This window comes from Pteropus medius, unplaced genomic scaffold (genome assembly GCF_902729225.1).
Source record: "Pteropus medius unplaced genomic scaffold, Ma_sr-lr_union100, whole genome shotgun sequence".
NCBI classification, from domain to species: domain Eukaryota; kingdom Metazoa; phylum Chordata; class Mammalia; order Chiroptera; family Pteropodidae; genus Pteropus; species Pteropus medius.
Window position 1 is genome coordinate 28648060 of NW_024354500.1, and position 22241 is coordinate 28670300.

Here is a 22241-nt window from a genome sequence, read left to right on the forward strand (position 1 = left end):
TTGTTTTGGAATTAGAAGCAAGAAACCTAAAATTTAAAGCAGAGAAAATAAGGTAGTTTCATCTTATTTCCTTCAGTCTTATTTATCTCTTTTACTTCTGAAAAAATCTGTTTAAAGATTAAGACCCTCAAGTTATTAGTTTTTTCCTAAAGTTATTTTTTTTAGTTAGTTTTGAGTATATTCTAGGCAGCCATTAATTTTAAAACTCTCTAATACCCATTTGACCACCAGGTGGCGTTTATGTTTTGTCTCCAAGCAAACAGTGACTTGATAATTTTTGGAGCCTCTCAAGCTTGAGAACTAAAGTTTCCCTTTAGGTTAATTCCCTTCACAAATACAACAAGTTTTGTTTTACAGATATATTTTATCAGTGCATTATTTTAATACTTAATGGCAACAGACTTTCAGCTTCCTCTTATTCCTGTGAACAAGTAAAAGAGTTAAAAAAAATAAAACATTTCCCTGTTCACTATACACTGAATAGACTGACCAAGCTGCACAAATGATTTGAAGAGAATCATTGATTCTTGGCCTTTGCTTCATTCTGATCTAGATTATTTGCCCTCCTTGTGTCCATCAGTCTTGTGCAACATACAGAAATGATTTATTAAGCACCTTGAAAACCTTTCTATCAAATATGTATTTAGACGCATGGTATATAAAACTTATTTGGAATGTGCCCTGATAGAGCAGGCTCCTCTGATGATTAATATCTAAATCCTTCATTTAGGATTAAGACTCAGCTCTTATAAAGGTGTTTTCAAATTGGTATAAATTTAGGACTAGTCACCTCAATTTTATGGTCCTTTTTTTGATTTGTTAGAGGATGCTTCTTCATATAAAAGAGAAAATTCATTCACTTTGGGTGAAGTCTGGTGTTTTCTAAGTTATATAACTTATAGGTCCTGAGGTTCTTTAACACATAGAAACAGTTGATTTTAATTCTCCACCCTTTTGCTGTTTTGGTTTTTTTAGTGCAGTGTCCTTGGGAATAATCTTAAAGATCTGGTGGATAAGTACCAGCACTATGAAGATGCTTCGTGTGGACTTCTTTCTGAGCTGCAGGCCTGCGAGGTCACAGCGAGCAAACACTTATCTGAACCCATTGCTGTGGACCCTAAAAATCTACAGAGGCAATTAGAAGAGACTAAGGTAAAAAGAGACAGAGACAGAGAGAAAAGAAAAGAGATCCAACCCTTCAGTAGTCTTACTGAAAACCTTTCACTTTACCATACATTGTGATCATTTCACCAGGGAAGGGGGCCAAAGGGTGGGAAAAGGGTACTTCTTCCTCTAGGGGGAGTTTTGATTCATTCTTCACAGTCTGTGAATGAGATTGTTTTTTCCACTATTGTTTAACTGGCTTGACATTGCTGTTACGGCTTGTTATTTTCATCCCACTGCTCCCTCCTCCCCAATCCAAAACCAATATTATCTGGACCACTTGTTTATTTGTATACTTATTTATTTTCTTTATTGTCTTTCTCTGCCATTAGAATTAAGCTCCATGAGGGCAGATGTTTTTATTTACTTTGTTCATTGCTGTATACCCAGCACCTAGAACAGTACCTGGCCCATAGTCAGTACTCAGTAAATATTCATTTAAGAATGGATGGGTGGAAGGGAAGAAGGGATGTCACTGTCACATTCGGGATCTGAGGGCCAGGACTGGTGTTCCTGTTGAGTATTCTCATGATTCACAGAGATACAAACTTCAGTTAATTACTTAGCACAGTTCTCAAAAAGTCTACCTGCTCTTTCAAAACTGCAGGCTTGATGTGGGAATTGCATAATCGTGGAGGTCTTAGCCATACCTACAGTGGCAAAGATAATCTGTATTTCTTAAATTTAAAGCATATTTTCACATCCTAATGTAAGGAGAGATAATTTTTGAAAGATCTTATTCTTATTCTGTGTGACCAATAATTTTGAATTTGAGAGTTTAATTGCATAAGTCTCTCCTGTGGTTCCTTTTAGTGGTGAGTAGCAGTAGCTTACTGTTGCTATGGCTAGAAAGTAAATACTGTATTGCAATTAAACAACTGCCTTTCAGAATTTAGTTGCATCGATTAATTATAGAATTAAAACTCATTATTGTGATGTTAGCAAGGAGAACAGGTGTCCTACTGAGTGATCCTAACATTAGATATTTTTGTTATATAACAAAATTTAAGTAGAAGTTGGTATTGTACATGTAGAAAAGGCTGATTTTTTGTGTAGTAGTCTCATGTGTTCATATTATTGTTCAAGAAAAAGAATTTTTAAATGTTAATAAAAATGAAAGAAATGGAGACTGCCTAATCCTTATAAAAATTTATTCTCTCTACATGTCAAGATCATCTGTAAGGAACATATGAACATATGCCAGAAACAACTTTAATTGCACATTTAATTTTTAAAATTATGCTGTGGCTCAATTAGAATTCATCTTCCTTTGAGATGCTGCTGGTGATTTCTGGCCGGAAGAAAGCTAAGTCATATGCTGGGGTGAAACGTGGCCAGTTAGGACCGAGGCAGAGAGAAGGGGGATGGAAGCATGCGATGGAAGTATAGAGTGAGAGGAGGGAGGAGGCAGATGGGGAGGTGGAGATGGAAGCACTGCTTCTTTCCTGGGCTGGAAAGTTTACCCACCCCTATTAAGCGCCAGGGAGATGTCTTGGGCAGGTCAGCTTCCCTACATTGCTACAGCCTCCCAGAGGTTGCCTCTTCCTTTGGATGTGCATTTTTAGTACTGGATTGTTTTGTTTTGTTTTTATCTCTCCTTCCCACAAGCACAAGAACATCTCTGTCTTAATTAAGTTTCCGGTTCTTCTTCGATTACTTGTCCAAGGACAGTAGATGTGGGAGGGTCAGCGAAGATGCTGTTACATAAAAGCTATTATTTTGATAGGAAATGCCAGTAGCTTAAGATAATTATTAAGATTGCCTATATTACATTTAATTATGTATCTAGGTATTTTTAGCATAAGAAAGTATATCAAGTAGAAATAATATATTTTAAGTTAGAGCTATATTAGGAAACAAATTACATCCAGTATGAAAACAATTTTTTTGTAACTAGAGCAAAAAATAAAAAAAGAAATAGAAGAAAAGAAAACCCCAAAGGATGCTATGGCTTTTAAATTAAGTAGAAACATGAATTAATTGTAAAACAGAGGAAAACTTCCTTGATATGTGCTCCAGAAGAAGCCTTTTCTTGTCTTAAGACAGCAAAAGAAATGTAAAAAGGAGAGCAGCATCTCAAAGGAGGATGAATTCTAATTGAGCCACAGCATAATTTTAAAAATTAAATGTGCAATTAAAGTTGTTTCTGGCATATGTTCATATGTTCCTTACAGATGATCTTGACATGTAGAGAGAATAAATTTTTATAAGGATTAGGCAGTCTCCATTTCTTTCATTTTTATTAACATTTAAAAATTCTTTTTCTTGAACAATAATATGAACACATGAGACTACTACACAAAAAATCAGCCTTTTCTACATGTACAATACCAACTTCTACTTAAATTTTGTTGTATAATAAATATAATTTTGGGGGCACCCACTTGGTTCATTTGAAATATTTCTGTCTAATAGCATGTGGCTATTTACAATATTATTCAAAGAACTGTTAGCTGAGTTGTCAGCAATCTGATACCATGGGCTATAATGACACTCCTTGGGATCTGCTTCCAGAGGAATCAGTGGACAATACAAATTTTTTGCCCCATACGAGGCACAGAAAGACAGGATTCTGGGACTAGTCTAGAAGCCTGGGTTTGGGGCCAGGCATGGAGTTGGGTCACATTGACTGACAATGTCAACCTCCCAATCTTCACTGATCTTTGGGATGGCCATAAGTCAGGACACTTTTATGAGCTAGACAATTGCCCACAGCTTTATAAATCTCACCCTTTTCTAATCCAGGCTGGAGACCAAGGTCATAATCTTGTGGTATTCTCTTTTAATTTCACTGAAATCCATCAAAAACAATATATGGTACCCATTTGAATACTTCAATTTGTAATTTGTTTTTTTTTTTTTCTAACGTGTACTCTAAACCACTAGTACAGCTAAATTATAACTTGATAATGTGTTAGGAATTAAAAACTATTGACTCTCTCTGGAAAGGAAAGGCATGGAATATTGTGAAGAGAAAAGGTGAAGGAGGGATGCTTCTTCCATAATCCAATTCTAAGTTTTGTAGGCAGGACCATCTTTGGTATTGGATGTTTTTTATAGGACCACGATAACTTTTACAAATATTTATTTGGTAGACATTTATGCGCTAGGCCCTTTGTTAGGTTTTGTGAAGACACAAAAATGTTAAAACCCTACCTCTGCGCTGGGAGAACTCGCATTCTGAAAAAGTTCATTTTTGGAGGTGCCCTTAACCTTTTTTCATGTCCTTAATAACCGTGCAATGAGAATAAGCTGTCCCTGCAGCTTAGACGTCAGTCTGGTTATAGGTAAAGTTCCTTGAGGAATTTCTCATCTAATACTTTCTATAACTAAATCTCTAGAAGAATTTCCCAAACAGATCCACTCTGATGCAGATCCTTTGGCCTCTTGAACAGCTGTAAGATCTGGTATTCAGATCTTATGTTGGTCACAGTTTGGTGGGCTTTCTGCCATATACACAGCTGCCTGTATATTATCACAATTTCTTGGAAAATTAGTTGAGGAAATTTTTGCCATTGGCTTTATGCATTTGTTTTTTTTGTTGTTGTTTTGAAGGTTGAAATAGAAGAGGATCTTTTAAAATCTTATACCTTGTCTCTTTGTTTATTTACTTATTCATTTGCTCATTTATTCCAGAAACTCAAAAAAAAATCTTTATTATGTCTTTAAAAACTTAAAAACAAATTTTAATTTCAGTTGACATACAATATTATATTAGTTTTAGGTGTACAACATAGTCATTAGACATTTATATAACTTACGAAGTGATCACCCCGGTAAGTCTAATACCCACCTGACATCATACATAGTTATTACAGTATTATTGACTATATTCCCTATGCTGTGCTTTACATTCTCATGACTGTTTTTATATCTGGCAATTTATGTATCTTAATCCATTCTCCTTTTTCACCCATCCACCACCCCCTTCCATCTGGCAACTATCAGTTTATTCTCTGTATCTATGAATTTATTTCTGTTTTGGTTGTTTATTTATTTATCTATCTATCTATTTTTTTTTCATATTCCACACATAAGTGAAATCAAATGGTATTTATCTTTCTCTGACTTATTTCACTTAGCATAATACCGTCTAGGTCCATCCATGTTGTCACAAATGACAAGATTTCATTCTTTATTATGGCTGAGTAATATTTCATTGTATATACATACCACATCTTCATCTGTTCATTGTTGTGGGACACTTAGGTTGCTTCCATATCTTGGCTATTGTAAATAATGCCTCGATGAACATTGAGGTGCATATCTTTTTATATTAGTGTTTTGGATTTCTTCGTATTCCAGAAACCTGCATCAAGGCCTACTATGTGCCAAGCACAGCTAGGTAGTGATAATAGAAACCTGAATAGGATTCCTAGTTCTCGAGGAGATTACAGTTCGAAAGAAGAGGCAAATCAATCCAGTGATATTCATAGAGTATTTATGGAAGTTCCTGGGGGAAGCACTTACAACTAGGGATAAAGAGCGTTAGAGAAGGCCTCCCTTTCGAATTTTCAAGGGTGAATAACAGCCAAACTCAGGATGGTGGGAGGTAGGTCACATGGAAGAGGTAGTATGTAGAGAGGCTAGGGCATTGGCTCTAGCATGAGCAAATAGCTAAGAAATAGCCGTGTTGTTGGACATTTCTGGAACAGGTAGTGGAAAAAGATGAGATTGAAGATATAATAAAGGAGTAGATTTCATAGGACCTTTTATAGCATGCTCAAATCTTCGCTTTTATTATGAAAGCAATAGGAAGCTACTGAAATATTTTAAAGAGGGGAGTGATATCTGTAGTCAGATATGTATTTTCTATAAAACATACTGACAGGGGCTATAGCAGGGAAGACACTAGAGGCAAGAGTACAGTTAGGGTGCATTTTCCAATTTAGAGAGACATTATTCTGCTGTTATCCTGAAATATGTAGCAGAGGTCTAATTTCAAAAAAATATTAAGCAAGTAAAATCATTAGGATATGATTGTTGATTTGCACGTAGAAAGGAGGGTTGAGAGTTTAGGAGGAGTCTCAGGTTTACTACTTGGGTAGAGATGCAACCCCAGGATGAAGTATATATGGAGAGAATGAGATGATGGGTTCACATGTAGCTTTTAGAATTTGAGGTGACTGTTTACACCCAGATGGAAACATTCAAGAGGCAGTTGGAAACCTGGGCCCATGGCCAGGGATGAGTTCATCGACAGTCAGACATATGGTAATTTGAATTTGAAATCCAAATATGAGATGAGGAGAGGAGCTTGAGTACCTCAAGTGAAAGTAAAGCCAAACATAAGGCCCGTGTGGCCAGGCAGCCCATTTGCTCAGAGCTGTTAGGAATGTAGGGCCAAACTTGCGCAGGGCTTATGTATGGTTCCCGTCTCTACCTCTTTCTCCTCATTCTTGCTGTTGACATGCATCTGCTCACTCAGAGAACTCAAGGGACCTCTAATCAGCAAATTAAAGTTTACATTATCCTTTCTGAAGCAGTTGACAGATAACCTTTTCCACTTTCTCTCTTCCTTTAAACTTTGGGGACAGAATTATTCTGGGCTCATTTCTATCTCTCTGATCACATTTGTTCTATCTCTCTTTCCTCTCCTCATCACTTAAATATAAGTACTCTCTGTGATTCTTTATGGCCTCCTTCTCTGGTATTTCTGTGCTTTTTCCTTTAGCAGTCTTATCACGGACCTTGACTCCCAGTGCTTTATGCCTAGTTATAGTCTGTGTTCAGAGTCCCCTCCAATTCTAGCTTTGCTGTTTCTTTCTGTATGAGTGTCCTGAAAGCACTTTTCAAAGTCTTGAATTCCCAAACGGACTCTCCTTTGCTCTTAAACTTGATCCTACTTTTGCCTGTGAATTCCATTAATTACCTAAGCTTAAAAACTTTGGGTACTTCTCTCTTCAAGTCTATTGTTTTTTGTTCTTGCCCTCTCAAGCAGTGATGTCCAGGAGAACATTCTGTGATGATGGAAATGTTCTGCGATCTGCTCTGTCCAACATGGTAGCAACTACCAGTCACATCTGGGTACTTTGCACTTGAAATATGGCTCGTACAACTGAGGAATTGAAATTTTAATTTTTTTTTATTTTAATCAATTTAAACTTAAAAGCCACATGTAGTCAATAGCTACCATATTGGACAGTACAGCTTTAGATAGTTAGTCATCAAGCTTTGTGGACTCTTCCCAACTCCGTAATCCATTCTTCTTGCCCGTCCCAGAGAGGCCCTCTCTACTTTATACTGCAGAAGTTGCCCCTAGCTTGTGTTTCTGCTTCATTTTCCCCCATTGAATTTATCCCACATGGAGTTACAGATTTAGCCTTCCATAACACAGCTCTGAGCACATCAACCTTTCACTCAGAAATTTTGAATGACTCGCTATTGCCGCAAGATAAAATGTAAACCCCTTAGCCTGGGGTTTTGAGGCCTTTAGTGCTGTTACTATTTATTCCCCCAAACACATTCTCAAACTGGATGGGACCCTCCTTTCCCCCTCTGATGTTTCTACCCCCACCTTTGTTCCTTCTGTTCATTCTGCAGGGAAATGTTCTCCCTCTCCACTTCTGCATTCCCAAATCCACATTTTCTTCAGGACCCTACCTCATGGCCACTACCATCGGGCTGACCCTCATTTTCCTCCCCAGTTATCCCTCCTCTCAACTTCCAATAGTAGTTTTTTTTTGTTTTTTGTTTTTTTTTTTGCTCACCATTGTTACTTATCACTTCTTGCCTTAGACTAAGAGATCCTTGTGAGTAAGCTCTGTGTTTGTTTGATTTTTGTGTTTTCATAAAACATAGCAAGACTTTTTTGGATTTGTTAGATGTTAAGTAACTTTTATTGAATTAACAAAGAAATATGACAGTTTTGAGTCAAGATCTACTGAAATGGAGGTCCTTAATTATCTTTTTACCTGGAGTAGGAATCGTCCTGAAGGTTTTCTGTTGTTTGTCTTTATTTGTTTTTGTTTTCTGGTGGTAGTGAGGTGTTGCACAAAGCCTAGCAGTGGAGATTAAAGGTGAACTCAGGCTAAGGGCAGAGGGTTACAGGATCAGGACCCAGGCCAGTTATTATGAACATATGCTCGAGGGTTTATTTCAAGACTGAATTTGTATTATCCTGACTGGCTGATGATTTTGCTAATGCCACTTTATAACTGGCTTTATTCTAGAATTCTGGAGTATGTTTATAATGATGAAAAGTTTACTCTGTCCAATTTAACTTTGTCTTACTGTAAGTCATTTTTTTTCATATTGGAAATCTATTATGTAGTTCTACTGAGTATAACTGAAGCCTTCAATCCTCCAGGCTCTGCAAGGACAGATATCAAGTCAGCAGGTTGCTGTAGAAAAACTGAAAAAGACGGCTGAAGTACTTCTAGATGCCAGGGGATCTTTACTTCCAGCCAAGAATGATATCCAGAAAACACTGAGTAAGTGTTCATTTCCTTGTTTCCTCTCTCTCAAGTAAATTCTAAATAAAGGTATTCTAATAGGTATGGAGAAAAGGTTTATTAGTATGTATTGTGTTACTTGTGTCCTTTTCCTGTGAAATGTTGCTTCTCAATCTGGGAGAAGGCATGCCTCTTTGGCAGATACATTAGAATCTCGAGAGTGGGAGCTGTGTGGTTTGCAAAGAGTATATTTAAATTTTAATTGTATATTTAGACAATGTAACGAAAACTCTTTATGTAATATTCACCACAGAAAGCAGAACTTAACAAGACACTCTTGGGTGGTGGGATCGGACAGAGCTAGACTCTCAGCCTGTGACAGGCCAAAATAGACTCTTGGTGGGATCTGTCTCTATCAAAAGCGGGAGCATGGGTTTAAAAGCTTGATAGATGTGCTTTGAGCAGTGTTCCCACTCTTTCATTTTTCAGAAGTCTCTGAGTGGTCTCACAGGGTTCCAGCTACCCTAGGTATTCAGTGACACTAGAAACTCATATCGAATTACAGTGTTTTTGTGTTCTCTCACATTTCTTGGGAGAAGAGATATTGTGCGTTATTCTTTGTATCTACTCACATTTTTGGTTTATACTAAACACACAGTGTATTATCAGTAAACATTGTTTACTGTCTTATTATATTTTTTTGTTTTGACTTTGCTGCTTTTCATGATATTTAATGTGTGGTTTGAGGTTATTATATATCCTTATGTATGAAATAAAAACAACACAGCAGATGATTGGACATGTGTTTCACTCCAAAGGGAACATAAATTAAAATCTGAGTAGAAATTTTAGATAAAGAGAGGAATGAAACTCTGCTGTTCTAAAACCACTCTGTAGAAGAGAAACCTTTTTTCCTTTCTTACAGACATCCAAACGCTTTTGATCATGTACCCTCATATAGGCACATGTTTATAAATTACATACACATATTATCTATCATGTTACGTGTCTTATAATTATAAAACACAAAAATAAAAAATTTAGAGTATAAGATAAAAATATGAATGAAAGTCCTAACATTTTTTCCTGTATCCCAATGCACCATCTTAACATCTCACATCAGCAACCCTGCTGTAAAGACTTGGGCATAGGGATTTGGAGGAGAAAGAAAGACTATGTTATATGTATTTCTGTTATTTTGAAGAAGCGTTTTTCCCATTGTTAATCTTGCGCACTTTCGCTTTTATTTGTTTACAATCCATGTATTACATTATTTTAAGACTTTAACACTTCTCTTTGGCATAATTTTCTAGGAATATGTGTAAGTATATTTAAGATATAGAAGAGTTTCTCTGAGATCTAACTGACTTCTAAGAAAATCAGCCGCCTCCAAATAACATTCTTAATACATTTTGTTGTGTACTTTTTTCTAAAATAATTTTTAATTACTAAAATCAAGAATTTACTTGAATGACAACATTTTATCACTGAGAAGTCCAGCAAGACCAGTGACACTCAAAATGTGTTCATTTTATTAAAATAGCTTAGGAAATCACTTACTGTGGTTAAACAGATAGTTAATGTGACTCTCTTGATGCACAGGTTGCCCATTTGAGAAGCAGCTCACCTGTCAATGGCGACCTGCAATTTAGAGCATCTGCTCTTGTGACTTTCAAATTATGGTTCATATTTGAACCGACTGCTTAATTTTTCTGCCGATAGCATCATGGTGTTTGTTAAATGCCATCCCCCTCTCCTATCAGCATTCTCAGGGGCTTCATTGAGTTTTAATGACAGAAGCACGATTGTCTCTTTCAGTCATCTGAACTGTAACATCTCACTTCAGTGAAAATTTGTCAAACTCTTTTCTCATGATACAGTATTAGAACAATCAAAAAGAAATATTGTTTGTTTATATAAATTATGTTCCCTGGGCCATAGACAAGCATGCGATATTTCATTTTTATAGAGATGTTTCAGGTCCAAACTTTCTTCTAGTGAAGCAGTGTATTAGACTAAAACATTCAGAAATAATTAAAATACTTTTTGAATTCTTGGAAAACAAGTGATGAATTAAAATAAAAAACAATTAAAAACAGATTTTGAATGTGTGTGGTGGGGGGAGAGAGGAGAGAGGAAAAGAGAGAGAGAGAGAGAGAGAGAGAAATAGGTTAAAAATCATTGTTCTTGGAACTTCTCATTAGTCTGCAGTATGGAATGTAGGATGTTAAAATATAGAGCTTTACAATCCAACTTGTTTAGCATCTTAAGGGTTCAGAATCGAAAGAGTAGTTAATTTCATCTGAGATAGGTTAACCTGTTAATCTTGTTAATTTTTCCTTTTCCTCTGCTATTAAACATAAATTCTGTTTGTTTTAAAACTATAATCTCAGCCTTTCCTATTTTAAGTGGATTTTCATTGTTGTATATTTTCTCAACACATATGCATTTGTGAATTTTTGTGCATTTGAGTACTTTGTTTAGGATGTGAAGGATGACAAAAGCTTAATTTATACCAGAGAGAGAAAAAGAGAGAATTTTTATATGTAAGAGTTAAATCTTGACAATTCTTTATGACTGTGTTTTGTTTCCTAAGAATATCTGTGCATGACTGTCAACTTGTCCCCCTGCCCCCATACAGTTATCAATAAGTATGGCTAATTTAAAATGTCAGATTGGGAACTGGGATTTACTCCAAGGTTTTGCTGTTTGAACTGCTTCATCTCTCTTGGATAATTCAAATGTTTATGTATCCAAAAATCTCCTTTTAAATGCAGATGATATACATATTAACTATTTTTAAACAAATATATATATATTTCATTTTCCATTGTAGTCTTTTCTTTCTTTTTTAAGATTTTAGATGATGCTCTGAATATGCATTATGAATTTATCATTTACACTTTTTTCTTTTTCCAATTTTGGTGTAGAAATTTTAGGATTCACCTTAGTGTGTGTTTTAAAAGCAATAGGGTAAAGATAACTTTGCTTAACATTTTCTGATGTTTTTGGACTAGATGATATTGTCGGGAGATACGATGATCTATCCAAGTCCGTTAATGAGAGAAATGAAAAACTCCAGATAACCCTGACCCGCTCACTGAGTGTGCAGGATGGCCTGGATGAAATGCTGGACTGGATGGGAGGTGTGGAAAGCTCTCTGAAAGAACAAGGTCAAGTGCCCTTAAACTCTGCTGCTCTTCAGGATATCATCAGTAAAAACATTGTAAGTGACATATTAAATAGAAAAATAATCTCACTTCTAGATTAAAAAAGAAGAGTTTAATAAGCTCCAAGGATAGGTAGATTTAAGATAAATTTAAGAATATAGAAAAAGAGACGTTTTCTGAATATAACTGTGGAAAGCAGTGCTTGCACAAAGGCAAATGTATAAAATGGTTTTTCTCTGATGAAGTATGGAAAGAGCTCTGTATATTTTTTCATGAATAATATTCACTACAGAGGGTTTACACATACATTAGTCCTATCTTGTTTATCCTTGCTTCAGCCAGCTGCACGAGGTTAATCTGATCAATCTTGTTGTTGTCTAGCCTTTTAAAAATTAGGACCATGGATAATCCCCAGACTCCATTAGATCCCAGGAGTTGCTGGGTAGCAGCCACCTCCTGCCTCGCTCAGGCAACCAGCCAGCTGTTCTTCACTCTCCCTTGAAGAGATTTGGGATGGGATTCCTCAAGGGACAGATCAAACTTGTCAGTCAGTCCCAGCCATTAACTTTCCTTAGTCACAGGTTGTTCAAGCTTGTTGTTATGAATAGTGATTCTTTAAAACTCTGGGGCATTATTTGTAAACATCATTATAAAACATTTGCAATATTTGGTTCATTTCAGATGTTGGAACAGGATATTGCAAGTCGTCAGAGCAGTATAAATGCCATGAATGAAAAAGTGAAGAAGTTTATGGAAACAACAGACCCATCCACCGCATCCTCACTGCAAGCCAAAATGAAGGACTTGTCTGTTCGGTTTTCAGAAGCAAGTCATAAACACAAACAAAAACTTGCCAAAATGGAGGAGCTAAAAACCAAAGTAGAACTGTTTGAGAACCTCTCAGAAAAGCTTCAGACATTTTTAGAGACAAAAACTCAGGCTCTTACTGAGGCAGATGTGCCAGGAAAAGATGTTACTGAATTGTCTCAGTATATGCAGGTATGTCTTCCTTAATAGTCACAAGTCTGATCAAGCATATTATCAGTTAAGACAAACTCATACATTTACTGTCAAAATTATAATTAGCCGTCATCATTTTAATTGCTGATGGGTTAGTAAAGGTCTACACTTTCCTCCTTTGAAAATCGCAAACCTCAACTTCTTGAAGCCTTTGCTCATTGATTAGAAATGGACACATCTCATATACATATACTTTCCAAAGACCACGGATGATATAAGTATCTTAGGTGCCAGAACTCACAAAGAAACAGAATGTGAAGAGTGCATTTTTAAATTAAATGAAGTTTACTGTGTTCTCTTTTGAATAGCCTGCCTGCATGTTTATTTATATTTGGAGTAATGACCATAGGCAGGATTATTCTTATGTGAGATTCTGGTCACATACCCACCTCTTGATAAAATGCCATTTGAAGATCTAGCAACATCTTATACTGATTAAATATCTAAATGCTTTGTAGGAATCAACTTCTGAATTATTAGAACACAAGAAAGATCTTGAAGTTTTGCAGAGTCTCTTGAAGGAGATATCCAACCATGGCCTGCCAGGTGATAAGGCTCTGGTTTTTGAAAAAACAAATAATTTGTCAAAGAAATTCAAAGAAATGGAGGATACCATCAAAGAAAAGTAAGCACAACTTAAGAAATTGGATTTTATTCTACTTGATACTAATTAGAATAAATTATGTTTATTTACATATGTAGATACCTAAAACAATTTTGAAAACTTGAGAATAAGCATAGGGTTACTTTATAAGTGCTTTTATATTGACACATTTTTTTTTTGTTACTAAAATTAAGTGTATTTTTGTTAAAATATTTAGAAGGGAACTTCAAGACTTCTTACATAAAAATAGAAAGCATAATGTAAGAAAAGTGGTGGTGGTAATAGTCCATTACTGAAAATAACCTAAACTTAATATTGTGTCTGAATCCTTTGGCAGATGCTGCATTTTTATTTGCAAAGGCCAAAATAACCTTGAAAGATAGCTGTGGTTCATTGCTTTCTGGGCTTAATCAGAAGCTTTTTTTTTTTCTTTGTAAAATAGTTATACGTTTTAAAATGTTATAGATAAGACATGACTCCATGAGTAAACAAGATAAGAAACAAGAGAATGAACCTATGTTGAGCTAAAAAGCTATACAGGGATAAGCCTTGTAACTGAACTTTTATATTTCTGATCTCATGTTAGTTTAGAATATATAGTACATCTAGTTTTGCTAAAGTTTATATGGAAGACTCCCAAAAGATAGAAAATTGTTCCTTCTCTTTCAGCTGTTCTTTACTTCTTCATAATTTTCTACCTAAAACTTTTGAGTGCTGTCTATACTACTCACAGAGCTACATTTTCCATCTTGTCATGTAATATTTAATTTAAATATTGCACAGAAGAAATAGTCTTGATCTTCCTAGGTAAACTCTAGGTTTTTCTTCTTTCGAATGGATTCAATTTTAAAACTACATAGTCATCAGTAATTAATCCAGCTGCAGTGGACTCTTACGTGCCAATATTCCACACACTTGCACATGTGCACATGTCATCCACATGTCATCCCAGTTCCAAATATAACTGTCTTCACAACTGTTCATGTTCTGGGCATGTGCCCTCCCTCCATGGTGCTGAGGTACAGAAAATTCATATAGTTAACTGTAGAGCTTCCTGAATATCTATGTGGGAGGCACCCATTAAACTTTTCGGTTACTAGGTCTCACCTCGTTTTTTTGGAAACTGAAATCTGTTCTTTAAAGCTCTTGGCTTTATCCATTCACTAAAGTGCCTGTAGTATAGCATGGCTACCACTAGGTGGCGTAGTTTTCATGTCGGTGATGTGCGACTTTCCCTTCTGGTTCTGTGCCTGCTGGCAGAAAGCACCACATAAAGTGGACAGATCAAAGCTCGCTGAATCTAAATAATGTTAAAACTGTTTATATAGGCTTAGAGTTGATGTCGTTTTATAGAGTGCCTTTACATATGGATTACAGATTTCTTTACTTGTTTCTTTATCTGCAGACCTTGCCTCTGGGGAATAAATAAATAGTTTTTTAGCTGGTTTTACTTACCACCTATGAAACCTTTCCTCCTGTATCAAAGAGCTAGAATGTACGTGGGGGAAATTTTTTTCCCTTAATATTAAGCCTGATATGAGAATAATTATTTATTAGTAATTAGTCCTTTGGAGCATCTCCTTTCTGTGCCTTAAATCTGTCACTGATTTTTATTATCTAGAAAAGAAGCTGTATCTTCTTGTCAAGAACAGATGGATGCTTTCCAAGTGCTTGTTAAATCATTAAAGTCATGGATAAAAGAAACAATGGAAAGAGTTCCCATTGTGCAGCCTTCTTTTGGTGCAGAAGATTTAGGAAAATCTTTGGAAGAAACTAAGGTGAATCATTGTACCTGATACGAATTTCTCCTTTGCCTGTGTCAGTAATGAGAGGTTAAAAGACTAATTGTGGTTTCCTTTTATTTAATATCACGTAAGTTAGATCCTTATGTATGTACAATATATTTTGGTGATATTTGAAAATTAGGATGTGGGATTAACTGATCCTTTTGAGGAAGAACACAAACTTTTGGTTAATTTGCTTTTTTAAAGAGATGTATTAGTGAGCTGCTGGCTGTCCTAATATCCAAATTTCCTTCCCCACCTAGTCTCTACTTAAGTTATTTTTCTACCATTTTTCATAATATTAAGTAGAAGATCCATCTCTTCAACTTGGCGTTTTACTATAGTTTTGATATATCACTATAACCAGTATTTGAAGATAGAAGTTAATGGAACATCTACAAATAGTGTGCAAGTCTTTTTGTCATCTGACATATGACCAGTTATGCCAATTTTTCCACTCCAAATTTGTGGGGGTGTGTGTTTTTAAAAATTAATTGAAATTTTGATGTTTAAAACTCACTATTAAATGGAATTCTGAATTCCTATTTTTTAATTGTTTCTAGTACTTTTCTTCTTGTAACTTGACTATTACCTAGTACAGTTTTCCAGACTTACAGTTGACAGTTGCTTTGGAACCTATGGCAGCTGGGAATAGCCTGACTTCCACTGTGGCTAGGGGCAGAATGCAGGATGGACCATACTTCACTTCTCACTGCTAACAGTGTTAACAGTCACCTGGGCTGTTGGAACAAATAGAGATGGTGCTGTTTTCTTTCACCCGCTACCCCACAAATCGGGACCCACAATCATCATTGTTTTGAGATATGTTTAAGAAATTGGACTATAATGTGTTACTTTGAAAATATGACGAAGGTTGAAAAATAATGTGTTTTTATACCTCAAGAAATTACAAGAAGAGTGGAGTTTAAAAACACCAGAGATTCAGAAAGTAAACAACAGTGGCATCTCACTGTGTAACCTAATAAGTGCTGTGACTACCCCTGCAAAGGCAATAGCAGCGGTTAAATCAGGTATGTGCTTTATTTACACTCATGGCACAAAGACCATAAGAATTGGGCCCGTTCATGTTAATTTTGTGTATCTTATTTTTTAAATTTTAAATTAATGCATAAAATAATCAGAAATACAAAGGGAAAGTGACAAGAAAGATGGCATCTATAAACACACTAAAAGCTGCCATGGAAATGTATCAGTACTAGTCAAATTTCAAATCTCTCTTATGTTTTATTAAAGACTGCAATTAAAATGTAGCCAAATTAATATGTAGGAATAAGGAGCATTATACTGAGGAAAGAGAAAGATCAGATTCTAATTTGTTTGTTTTTTACCTTGATTAATGGAGATGTTGAAATTGTATTTGAAATATTTGATAAAGAAATGGGTCTGGGCTCTTGGGAAAGAAGTGAGAGTAGGGAACAGGTTATTTTCTGTAGCGTGGACCTCTCATTTTATTCCCATCTACTTTTATAACTTACACTATTCCCAAAGGAAACAATTATATGTTAACCAGTATATCTAAATCACAATCCTAGTCATGGTCGAACCACTTTTCTCAACAGAAAGGGAGAGTCATGTATAAATAATGATTCTAAAATTAATTTAAATTGTGGGTATAGTTTTAATTTTGAAACATATTTATATTGTCAATGTGAGGGCTTTTTGTTGTTGTTGTTATTTTTTTTAATTGCAAGGATAGACAGAAGGCAGATCTCATCTCTTTATTCTGAGAGTTTCTGAATATCCTCTGTGGTTTATCTGCTCTCTCAGCCCTTCCCCCCATCTGCCCCCACAGCTGTCCCTATTGTGAGACTGATGTTCCAGCTGGGCCTCTCTCAACCATTTATTCCGCTCTATTAATCCCATTTCAGGGAATACTCATATTATATGTGGTGTGATGATCTTTCCTTTCTCTCCTAATCAGATTTCCTGAAATGTCAAGTTTTTTTTTTTTAAGAAAAGGAATTCTGTTGTTTTTAGTTCTTTATATCCACTATATATTTGCAATAAGTAAAAATTATTTTTTTCTATTCTTGATAACTTCTAAACATGGTAGGAATTAATCTTGAGTATCTATAAGATATTTTTGTTTCTATCTGAAATGCCATTGTGTATGATTTTTGAAAAAGGGACGAAACTTAGATTAAGATTCAGATATTTAAATGTTTTTGTTTGTTTAGGCTTGTTCCCGTGTGGTTAGTTTTGGGAAGTATCTTTGTGTTTTAGATAGGTAGCCAATGTATACTCAAATAAGAAAATCTAATTATTAGTTTAGTATTCTGATTATGAAAAAGATACCAATGCTAGATGTTTATATAATTATAGAGAAATAAGAATTACTACTCACTGAGCAGTTCCTATTTTCTAGGCAATAGATTAACTGTTTTTATTTCCTACAGTGGTCTCATAGGAAGGTATTATCCCCATCACTTTAGTCAAGTGGTAATTAATTTGCTCAGTCACACAGCTAGTAATTAGTGAGGCTGGGATTTAAATTCAGGTGAGTCATATGACAGAGCTTAGGCACTCTTAACCATTGTGCTTTCTTCTTTGTGTTCATTTAATGTGAGTTTAGTCATAGGTTTTTTTTTTTAACTTTTAACTTCTTTCATGTATTTTTAATCTTCTGCCTCCATTAAATCCATGATAACACCGTGTACCTATACCAGACAATTTTCATTTCCTTAAGAAAGATAGAAATTTTTTTGTCTGTCAGTCATTTGTGCTTAATGCAACACATATGAGTGACTTCTGAGCTTCAGAGACTTCGTCACTAAAATAATTTTACCAATAAAGAAACTTTATCACAAAATTGTTTAATAAATTTATAATTAATGAGTAATGTATGTAATCTAAATTTACTGAAACTTTTTTAAAGAGATCATGTTACTACTTTAAGAATAAATTTTATAAAGAAGAGAGGATATAACTTTATTTTTAAATTTTGGACCTTTGAAATTTAATTAATATTTTACATTTTCAAATTAATAATAACGTGTTTAAATGATTACTGCTTACAGGGGTTTGATTTAATGTCATCTATTATTAATGTATAGAAATACTATGGAAATCTATGATTACTTCGGTGTTAATATTTTTGCAGGTGGAGTAATATTAAATGGTGAAGGAACAGCCACAGATACTCAGGAAATTTTGGCAAATAAAGGTGATGTTAATTTTAAGTCTTTAATGATTAGGATAATTTGGTATTCCTTTTTGAGAGAGAAAATCTTATTTATTTTTTACTTTAAAGTTTATATATGTTTTTTAAAATTCAACAATGCATAACATTTATTCATATATTTTTCATTTCTACTGTAATATCACTGTTGAGTAAAAAAAAAAAAGAAGACCTATCTCTGCCCTCATGGAGCTTACGGTGTACCGGTGTACTGGGAAAAGAGACAGTAATGATTTTCACTTACCTATAAGCCCAGAGACTAACATCTCAGCAATTGGTTCCAGGTTTCCTTCATAAATTATCAGAGGATGCATTTCTCTCTGCCAATTGCATTAAATAAGAGCTTCCTTAACTTTTTTTTTTTTTGGTGCTTTAAACTTTATTTTTTTATTTTAATTTTCTTCAATTACAGTTGATATTCAATATTATTTTGTATTAGTTTCAGGTATGCAACACAGTGGTTAGACATTTATATAATTTACGAAGTGATCTCCCTGATAAATCTAGTACCCACCGGCACCATACAATTGAGAGAGAAAATCTTTTTAGAGGTGAATAGTAGTTATAATGAAATTTCAAACTAGAAATCAAGTGGTATTAACATAATAGTCTCATTCTCCATAGATGTCATATTTATGTAACATTCATGTAATTTTGTTCATCCGAAATTAGTGAAATCCTCAGTTTGGCATTTGCTTATGTTTCCTTCTTTTTGGTTAATTTGAGATATTTTGTCACTTGAGATATTATTTGAGCTATTTTCTTGAGTTTGATGCTTGAGGAATTAAGTAATATTTCATGGTTTTGGTTTTTTGATCTAGTTAAAATATCTGTTTTATTTCGCTTGTATTGTGCAATGCTCCTAAATTATTTGTCATTAAATAGCATTATAAGATGATCTAACCTTTTACTTCTAAAAATCCTGTGACTTAATCATGGTAGGCTAATATTGACAAAATTAAAGGAAATGTCGTGTAAAGCACTTCTATTTCTAGAGCTGTACTCTAGACATCTTGAAAATGTGTCAGTATAATCATTTTCCTTACTCTTAGGATTAACATCTATTAAAAAGGATATGACTGACATAAGCCATGGTTATGAAGATCTTGGCCTGTTACTTAAGGACAAAATAGCTGAGCTAAATACTAAACTCACCAAATTGCAAAAGGCTCAGGAGGAATCAAGTGCAATGATGCAGTGGTTACAGAAGATGAACAAAACTGCAACAAAATGGCATCAAGCTCCTACACCTACAGATACTGAAGCTGTGAAGACTCAAGTTGAGCAGAATAAGGTATACTCTGTGGGTGTATTTACTGAAGACATGGAAGAGAACTGATTAGTGTTTAGAACTGAGCTCTGGTGGTCAGGAGCCCTGTTCTGATTTCTTGCCCTATGATCTTCAGCAAATAATTTGCCAGTTTTGTTTAGTGTGCCTTTCTGTAGAGATTGGTGATAGCAGTCACCTGTTTTTGCACACAGACATTATGAAGATGAGTGAACTGTTGGGTATAAGCAACTTTGCCACTTTTAAATCAATTTAAGTCTGGGATTTTAACCAGTCAACTACTGGAAATGATTTAAGAGCTAAGAGTATTAGGGATCTGTTCTGTCAAGTATAAAATAGGGGAGCTCATGCTTTCCCTTTCTTTAATAGACAATATTTCTTTCTACAACTGTCAAAGTTGGGAAGATGGTTTTACATTGTGGCAATCATCAAAAATGTCTGCAAATTGCTAACCTATATTTGAACTCTATATTGTGTCATCCAGAAAAGTCCTTATTCACTAGTTGATTCTCAAATCTGGCAGCCTTTATCAAGACTGATTTTCTTAGTGATTTCAATCTTACTGATGTCATCTTCCAATTTTCCAAGGGATTTGTTTGAGAATAATATGAGACACTTCCCAAGTAATAGGGATAAGAGTCATTATCTCCATAGCTACAGTGTTTCTCATTTCAATTCCTTTATTAGATAGTTGAAGACTGCTAAGAAGAGGAAAACAAAATAATTAACTGCTGATTCCAGGTCCTCACCCACTTCAGCATTTAACAGTGGATTTTCTCCTCTTTTGGTTATACTAGAGAAAAAAATTCTCTATCATAATTGTGTTTTTGTCTTATGATATTGACATACTTTAGTGTACTTACTCTGTTATTTTTTTTCTTTGTTAGTCATTTGAGGCAGAACTGAAGCAAAATGTAAACAAAGTACAGGAGTTGAAAGACAAATTGACGGAGCTGTTGGAGGAGAACCCGGATACTCCTGAGGCCCCCAAATGGAAACGGATGTTGACAGAAATAGGTATGTTATGTTACTTAAACCAGACACCATGAACAGAACCTCATTTTTTTTTTATCATCATCATCTTTATATAAAAAAAAAATTATCCAACAGCCTCACTTATTTTGGGATTTCTTTAATGTTTCAGAATCTATTTTTGCATATCTAAAAGTGCCATTTCAAATTATATTGTGCTGACTTGGTATATTTTGTGGGATTTTATTTATTTATTTTTTTGCCAAACACAGTAACTAAATTCATTTTTATGAAGAAGTTAAATACTAGTTAATAAAATACTGCGCATTGAGTAATATTTTCATTATTGTTTATTCTGTACATTATTAAACATCCTTTTAATTTATTTGGTAAAGGTTGGCTCCCTTCTCCTTCATGGAGTTCCTTCTGCGAGTTCTCCAGCCCTTTATGCTTTTCTCTTCCCCAGTCAGCATTACAAAGTAGCTCCCCACAGAAATCTGGTGGTATTGATTCTTTATCCAGAGTTATCTTCCCATATTGATTCTATCCCTACATAAATTATTCCTTATAGGTACAGAACTTTCTTCATGAGCCTTATTATCTTATCACCCCTTTTTCATTATTATAATAATAAGGAAAATGAGTATAAGGCAATGATACTAATTTTTTCTACTTCATAGTTTTGTTTGGAGAAGTCAGTGATTTAGTGTGTGTGTCCACTCAGATAAATAGTACCTGGCATATAGTAAGGGTTATGTGTTTGATATGATGATAGTAAGAATTATTTTACTTTAAGTCATTTCATTGTATTTAGCTAAAGATTATCTTTCCTTTAGAGCCACATATGCTGTGATAAATTTAGAAATCTACAAATATATTTTAGTTTGAAAAAGGTTATCCTAAGGGATCTTAATATTCAAAGGTCTGTTTAATCCAACTAAGGGACTCCTGTTGCATTATAATGAATTTGTCCCTAATTCAGTGGCTCTTACCTGGGATGTCAGAATTAATTAGGGAAGTATTATCAAGACATTTTAGAATAGGGGTGAGAGTGAGGAGTGTGTATTTCAAAAAAGTTTCCTGATAAGATTTTGATATTTCTCACTCTCAATGTGTTGTTTTAGTTGCATTATTTTGTCAAATTGTGTTTGACTAGAATGTGCCATATAGAATGATGCCATTAGATAAGTTTTCATGATTGAGTTCTATTAAAATCAAACCATTAGTGTATTATGCTAGGTGAAAAAAATCCATCAGATCAACTAATTACACCCATCAGTGAATGTTTATTGAATGACTACTGTGTTCAAGTACTAGTTGATAACTCTTGGCTTTAGAAGCAGGCCATCTTAAGGGTAGGGAGAACAGGAAACGCTTCCTAGCAGAGGATAAAATCCAAAGGAATTGTGAAGGAAGGGTAGAGATGGGATACATGGAGAGATGGTATACATGGGATATATGGAGAGCATGTCAGGTGTGGCGCCTGTGTGAGCAGAAGCTTGTTCGGGTGATAGTGGTTAAGATCAACAGGGCTAGGTTAGAGATTTCATCTCGAAAGTACAAACCCTTTAGGATTAGTAGACTAGGGCCAGTTCGTGGGAAGCTCTGAACATCAAGCAGAAGTCTGCAGATTTTATCATGTAGGT

General features: G+C 34.8%; 1 protein-coding gene across 21 annotated transcripts in view; it reads left to right on the top strand.

The window, feature by feature from the left end:
• Positions 1-22241, top strand: part of DST (dystonin) — a 404042-nt gene that overhangs the window by 287156 nt on the left and 94645 nt on the right. For all 21 annotated transcript variants that reach the window (XM_039853102.1, XM_039853089.1, XM_039853093.1 and 18 more), the window contains 10 exons: positions 976-1152; positions 8474-8597; positions 11576-11784; positions 12410-12727; positions 13207-13373; positions 14974-15130; positions 16041-16167; positions 18258-18320; positions 19388-19629; positions 20511-20640. In XM_039853102.1, coding sequence (XP_039709036.1) covers positions 976-1152; positions 8474-8597; positions 11576-11784; positions 12410-12727; positions 13207-13373; positions 14974-15130; positions 16041-16167; positions 18258-18320; positions 19388-19629; positions 20511-20640 — 1714 coding nt within the window. The remainder of the gene's footprint in view (positions 1-975; positions 1153-8473; positions 8598-11575; positions 11785-12409; positions 12728-13206; positions 13374-14973; positions 15131-16040; positions 16168-18257; positions 18321-19387; positions 19630-20510; positions 20641-22241) is intronic.